This window comes from Chenopodium album, chromosome 21 (assembly GCF_948465745.1).
Source record: "Chenopodium album chromosome 21, dcCheAlbu1.1, whole genome shotgun sequence".
Lineage (NCBI taxonomy): Eukaryota > Viridiplantae > Streptophyta > Magnoliopsida > Caryophyllales > Amaranthaceae > Chenopodium > Chenopodium album.
Window position 1 is genome coordinate 38,987,487 of NC_137854.1, and position 7,431 is coordinate 38,994,917.

Genomic DNA, 7,431 nt, shown 5'->3' on the forward strand with positions numbered 1-7,431 from the left:
CGGGTTCAATTTACCCTTTTGCTACAGTAACATACATGTCTTGATGCCTATATATATGGTAAATTAAATACACTTTCTTTTTACAGAGTATGAAGTATGAACTATATATATGGTAAATTAAGTATAAACTGAACTGAACTGAAAATAATCATATGAGAACAGACCCCTTACTAATGTTATTATTTCACTACTTCAAAGTGTCTATCCTGCAGATATAGGACGAAAAAAAATTGAATGAGTTGAGGTCTAAGTCGAGTCTTAATCCATCCTTGTCCTTGCTATCAAAAAAATCTTTTACTTATCATACTTCGTAATTACTAATTAGTTGATTAATACTTCCTCGTCATTTCTAAGTTTGTCCTACGTAATATGTAACTTGTAGTTATAACATATAAGGAACCACACCTTTATTCTAACAACCACTGAATTAGTGCATTTGGTCCCACCCCTTTTCTTTCTCATCAATAACTTCACTTTAAAAGAGCCAAAAATAAGGGACAAAAAAAGTAACCGATAAAAACGACACAAAACTCCCTCTATATTTTTTTAAGTGTTACATATCGGCACATATTAAAGTGGTAACATATCCTCACTTAAATAATAATTTAACACATTAATCTCGTTCTCCTAAAGTTAAACGAAGTATAAAAGTTAAAATGAAGCAATTTTTTTTAAAAAAAAGAGCGAATAATATTTTACCGGCAATCATTCAGATAGGTTAAACTCATTTTTTTACCACCACTCCAACCTGATAGAAGTTGTCTGACTGTACACTGTAGAACCTATCAATTCAATTACGAAGTTGTATTTATTTAATTGTTAAAATAAGGGGAGAAATTGAGTCTATTGAGATGCAAAATGATCAGTTTCGTCTCAAATGAACCAACAGCTAATAATTTAATAATAATATAAATTTCCTCGTCAAATAAAATATGGGGTTACCAGGAGACTCGAAACACTGCCTAAATAAACAAATCTTTCTGCATTTAAAAATAAAAAATAAAAAAGAGTATAATATACAAAGTATATTATAGTTTGCGTCAAAGAGAAAAGAGGTTGAGTCTGGTTTACGCCAAACTCTTGTTTCTCTGGTTTTTTTTATCAAACATCAAACTTCTCCCATTACTATAAAGAAGCCACCCTTTTCCCTCTTCTCTCTCTCCTCAAACCTCAAACACTTCTTTTTTTCTCCTTTTTTTCAGCTTCTCTCTCTTCTTTCTTGTTTTTTGATGAAAAAAACTTACAAGAAAGATGTACTAAACATGTGTTTCTAGGAACTTGTAACTTTTCAAAACAACCAACAAACCCCTATAAATATTCAGTTTTTTTATAATAGTAAATTCATTCAATTCAAACAAAGACTCAATTTTTTGAGAAAGAAAATGGAGAGGATGAATTTTGTGAAAAATGGGGTGCTGAGATTGCCACCAGGTTTCAGATTTCATCCAACAGATGAAGAGTTGGTTGTACAATACTTGAAAAGGAAGGTTTTTGCTTGTCCTTTGCCTGCTTCCATCATTCCTAAAGTTGATGTTTGCAAGTCTGATCCTTGGGATTTACCTGGTAATTCTTTCATTTCTTTCTATTACTTCACTAACCCTGCATTCTGTAAAAATAGACGGGATTTGATCTCAGGTCTTTTTCTTTCGGGTTTTTGAATTTGCAGGCGATAAAGGGCAAGAGAGGTACTTTTTCAGCACAAGGGAAGCCAAATACCCAAATGGGAACAGATCAAACAGGGCAACTATGTCAGGGTATTGGAAAGCCACTGGCAAAGACAAGGCTGTTGTTGCTGATGCTAAGAACAACAGCCCACTTATAGTTGGGATGAAGAAAACACTGGTTTTTTACAGAGGAAAACCACCAAATGGGTCAAGAACTGATTGGATTATGCACGAGTATCGCCTCGTAAACTCGAATCAAACTCAAATCAACCCACAAGCACTGAATTCCCCTCACAAAAGGGGGCTAGTGCAGGTAAAATTGGTTAAACGAAACGAAAAGAAAGCGTCTATAATCACTCCACTATATTTTATACAAGGGTTGATGAAACAGACACTCTAAAATATGGAAATGATTATAAAAATCATACAACCTTAATAAACTAAGCTAAGGATATTAATTATAAGCAAATTATTAAGTGGCAATCTTTAGAGTTTTGATATTGTCCCCACATTTTGAGCAAACATCATTAAACAAATCTTTCTCCTTTTCCAAGTGATTGACTTTTTTTTTTTTTTTTTTTTTTTTTTTTTGGGTGTTGCAGAAAACAGGGGAAGCAACAGGAGATTGGGTGTTATGCAGAATTTTCCTGAAGAAAAGGAACAATGCAGCAACCAAGAATGATCAGGAGGAAGAAGAAGGGGTTATTTGTGAGGAAGAGGAAGCCATTGTTACTAACAACAAAAGGATTGGAAACCCAGTTTTCTATGATTTCTTATCAAGAGACAGTGGAGGTGTTGCTGCAGCAGCAGACTTGAACCTCCCTGCTCCTTGTTCGTCTTCTTCGGGTTCGAGTGCAGTCACTGATGATGAAGGTCACCACAACATCCCTAAAAATCATCGAATTAATGATATCGATTCATCTGAAGAACGCGATGACAGCAGCAGTAGCTGCAATAGCATCTCATATCTTAGAAGAGAACTTTAACACCCCCCTAAATTAGTAGTTTTAATTTTAATCTTGTATGAAGAGTTTCAAGTAACAACTAGTACTAGTAAAATAACCAATCTTTAAGTTCAAAAGTTTCATGTTCTTTTTAAAATTTTTATTATTTCAATTAACCAAGTTTTAGAGTTTATTTTAATTAATGTCATGAATGTCCAACAAAGAGAACCAAAGTTACAAGAAGAGAAGAAATTAATGGTTAAAAAGATGTATGGATATTATTGGCAATTGGCAAATTTGATAAGTAATGGGCAGTTGTAAGAGAAAAGATGTGGCAATGTCAATTAAATTGAATTGAAATTTGTTGCTTGTAATTTACGACTGTTGTACAGTAGTGTCACAACTTTAGAGATGCTTCCAAGTCCATGCAAAAAGGGGAGTGATTCTCAATTCTTACGGCTCTTAAAGATTGAAAGTTTTGGCACGAGTGGAATAGTTTTGTGGCTAAAGGGTTTTATAAAAGAATGGAATACATGTGTGTAACAAAGAAACTTTGCTCAAAGCGAATTACTTTTACGGAGTATTTTATAAACTTCGCGTATGTGTGGGTTTTTTTTTTTTTTTTTTTTAAATCGCTTTCTATTGTGAGGAAGCATAAGAATATGAACATAATTTTTTGCAAAGATCTTAATACCTCCCACGAGGTACGCTTTGCATTTTTGCATCTTTTGGTCTTTAAAGAGAAAGGAAAGGTAAAGAAGTCAACATTTACCGGAATCGAACCGGGTTCCTTGAAGTTTAGGCTAAATGGTTGGAATCCGATGAAACTCCTGGGCCAGTAGTACAATATCAAAGTACCATTCTTGTTATCTACACTACCATGGTAATTGGTAAGCATCTTGTGCGTCCAAAGAAGTAACAAATGGTGCGGCATAAAGTGGTGATGAATTTAATACAATCACAACTAAAGGTTACTTGGCCATTTTGGAACATATCGTGATAGGACATGTTGCTTTGATAGAATTGCCTACCACTTGGAAGATGTATTTAATTCTATTATAACTCCTCAATTACCATACTGTACCCAGTACCCTTTTCCGTTAATATCTGATACCACAACGGTAAATACTCTGTACTTGACTTGAAGAATTCGGGTAACATTATACCTTTCCAAAAACAAAAGGATCTATCACCCCACATCCCTCCACTTCCTCTCTAGAGGAAAAAATTGTTTCCAAGACATCTCAAACATATGTATATCCCACCTAAGGCCTCTATTCTTATGTTTAAGGATTCTTCACTCAAACCTAACTCCAGTGTTCAACCAAACAACCACTCGACACTAGAGGGACTTCAAAATACCTCGTACAACGAAAAGGATCAAAATATGCAAGGGTGCACACAATCATCACCCAAATAACAAGAAATCCAATATCAATTTCACCTACCTTCTACATTTACAAGAAGGGCAAATTTTGTTTTGGAGAATCTCAGTTACAGAAGCAAACATTCTAAGGACAAATTTTCAACAACATCTGTTACAATTGTCATAATCATAGCATCAAACACAAGAAACCAACACAAAGTAGGGTCCCAAGTTTTAAACAAAAGAAAGAGGGAAATATACTGAGGGTTGAAATTCACAAGACTTGGTGAATTTGGTAGAGTTTGGAACTCAAAAACAGGTTGAGTGTTGCACAATGTTAGTGACACTAATTTGCAATTAATTTAAGGCATGTCAAAGAAAACAAGGAATAACCTAAACAAATTGGGTCTAAAAAGTCATCACGTATAAGTATGCAATTTCTTGTATAATTGAACAAAGTTCATAAAATTGTATGGTCCGACCCCACAAAACAAAGCCAATATATCCTATTTATGTTGCAGCTGACTTTAGATAGCTAATAGACGTCAGTTCCTTGCGAAAACAGGAAGGAAATATTAGATATTAATCTCACAATAATCATATTAATTATTAATGAAGCACTACTCATCTTCCAACTACATAAAAACTTTGACTTGAATTAAGGGGTAATCATTCCCTAATCAAAATGTACAACACCGTATCATGTAAATTAGTACCATAATTAAACCTAAAGTGGCGGCCTATATGCCCTTGACACGTGTCGAAAAATGCTTTGGTTGACTTGCCCCTAGTGTTAGTGCATAACCTAAGAAATTTAATAACTTATCAGATTATCAAATGATCATGACTATCCCATTCTTTAGTACATAATTAAGTATAATTAACTCATCATAATCAAGCTGGAACATGATGCTTAGCACATAAAATCTCAACATCATAGTACTAGTATATGTTAAGAGAAGTAATTAATTAGACAAGGTTATGAATAAAAGTGGACTAATAGCCAATGGGAACGCGCCAAGTGGATGTGGGACATAGGAAGGACGGCAATAAACAACTCGACTAAGTGTTTAATTACGGGTTAATTAAGAACACTTTATCACACTAATTAATAATTAATATGAACAAGATTAATCAGAAGAATTCAAGAGGCAGGAATTGGAAGGAGGGTGGGAGGGAAGAGGAGAAAGGAAATTAAATTTGCCGACCAAAGGTTACTTGCGACAATGGATTTGAGTCATCTAATATGGATGTTGGAGTTCTTCACGTCACCCACACTATAATCATATTTCATTTTCATGACAATAGGAGAGAGGGAAAGAAAGATAGAGAATAGAGAATAGCAAGGGTGCCATTGTCAATCACGTGGGTCGTGGGCAGGGCCGTCATGGTAGACCACAAAAAAACACTATCAGAGTGAAGGATAACTCAAGTAGTTAGAGCTTTTCTTTCAATTTTAAGAGAGTTTGAGATCAATTCTCATCACTTGTTCATGTGGTTCTCTAAAAAATAAAAAATAATAATAATAATAAAAAAAAAAAAAAAAAAACTACTCTGTAAATGTAAAAATCTTAGACAACAATAACACTACGTGGCTATACAACCTTATTACAACCCCACAATCAACAATAAACTCTAAACCTATTTCATTTGGTTATCGGATAAACTTATCGTACAGTGTATAATATACAACGGATGCATAAGATATCTATTTTGCAAGTTTTAGAGTTTAGGCATAAGCATCAACCTGATTAATAAGTAATTAGGTCAATTACACTGAAGAGGAGAGAGAAAGGGGGGCCCATTTTGGGTCCAGCAATATTTAATTTTCAGAGGAAGGCTAAAAGGGATTACCAATAATGGGTATCTTGGACAAAAGAAGGGCAGGTTTGAGATTTCTACAACTGTGTTAACCTAGCAGACAGGGAATTGATTCATCAAATGGTGTAGGTTGACTGGCTCCATTACATTTACCCCACTTTAAATTGCCTACTTGATTAGACAAATTTTATTTTTTTGCCCAGTATTTCTTCAACAGTGATATGTCATTTTCTATAATTTATGTTTTTAAATCCATAGAAGAGTACCAACACAAGTGTATAATGTGTTATCTATAGAGTCCAATTACCCAAATTCAAACAATCAAATTAAGCTTCAAATAAGTGCAGATAAAATTCGACGAATTTGGATAATCACTTTTCAAATGGATAGAGGGAAGTGTTGAGTCACTAAGAGTCTGGATCGAGAGTGAGGGATAGCTCAAGTGGTTAGAACCCTCTCCCGGTTTCAAGAGATCTTGGAATCGATTCTCATCATCCGCCCTTGTGGCTCTCTAAATACCAAAAAAAAAAACAAAACTATAGAGTTCGGATTATTACTTTTCCGCAATTAAATTAGGGGAAAACAAACAATTCAATGGAGAAAGAAGCAAAAGCGCCAACGTCTAAGAATAGCCCCTTCCCATGGTTGTGACTTGTCAGTTTGTGATAGTAGTTTAATCGTGCACTACAAGCCAACATATGGTCTATGTCTAAGCCCCTCTTTAATCCTCAACCTTCACTACCTTCATTAGTTTCGTAGTCATAAATAGCCAAGAGCTTGTACTAATTCGTTGATATGGGGCCAAAGTCAATGTACAGATACTTAAGATATATTTCTCATCATGGTGATCACGAACTAAGCATATTAATCCCAAATTTCAAATATTCTATTACCATTTAAGTTTATGGGCCTAGTTATGACCTTGTTCAACAATTAGCATAAAATATCTTCTTCTCACATCATTCACTAGTTCTCACACTTGCCTACACACAAAAATTATATACGAAGTAATTGAAAGACGGACTTGACGAATTTTGAGATACCTAATAAAGGTAAGTGATGAGGTATTATAGAATAGAATTGAAAGAGGAAATATAGGATACCTAATAAAGGTAATTTGCTAAGCAATAAAACGGAAAGAGTAAATAATATCACTAAGATGAAACGGAACAGCTCAAAAATAAATGTACGAAATACAAACTAATAAGGACGGAAAGACACTCAAAAGAGTATAAAAAAAAAAAAGGAATTTACTTCACTATTCAGGCTACTAATTACCAAACACCTCAGTAAATCAGATTCTTCACTGTATTACAAAGTAATTTAAATTTGAGACCAAACAAATGACAAAAAGAAAATTCTACTTCCAAATTAATCAAAAACAAAAATGGAAGAAGTGAAGCAAATGAATTCATCAATAAGATTCGCACATGGGAGCTGGCAAAGTCGGCAACAACCAAGTCTGATGATTAAATGGAATAATAATATGGATAAAAATGCATACCTATATTTTGCATCTGCCCTAAAAAAGGTGACATTTTTATATGTAAGCAAGAACCAAAACTTTGCACTCAGCAATCGGAAAATACAGCACATACTAAACCATTTAAAGCAAGGGAATTGCACATGCAAATTG

General features: G+C 34.1%; 1 protein-coding gene across 1 annotated transcript; it reads left to right on the forward strand.

Annotated features, from left to right (window-relative positions):
* The first annotated feature begins 1,035 nt into the window (after positions 1-1,035).
* Positions 1,036-2,982, forward strand: LOC145602096 (NAC domain-containing protein 83-like). The gene is made up of 3 exons (XM_081658242.1): positions 1,036-1,563; positions 1,667-1,977; positions 2,267-2,982. The coding sequence occupies exons 1-3, from the start codon at positions 1,383-1,385 to the stop codon at positions 2,648-2,650; spliced, it is 876 nt and encodes a 291-aa protein (XP_081514368.1). The 5' UTR covers positions 1,036-1,382; the 3' UTR covers positions 2,651-2,982.
* The last annotated feature ends 4,449 nt before the right edge of the window (positions 2,983-7,431 follow it).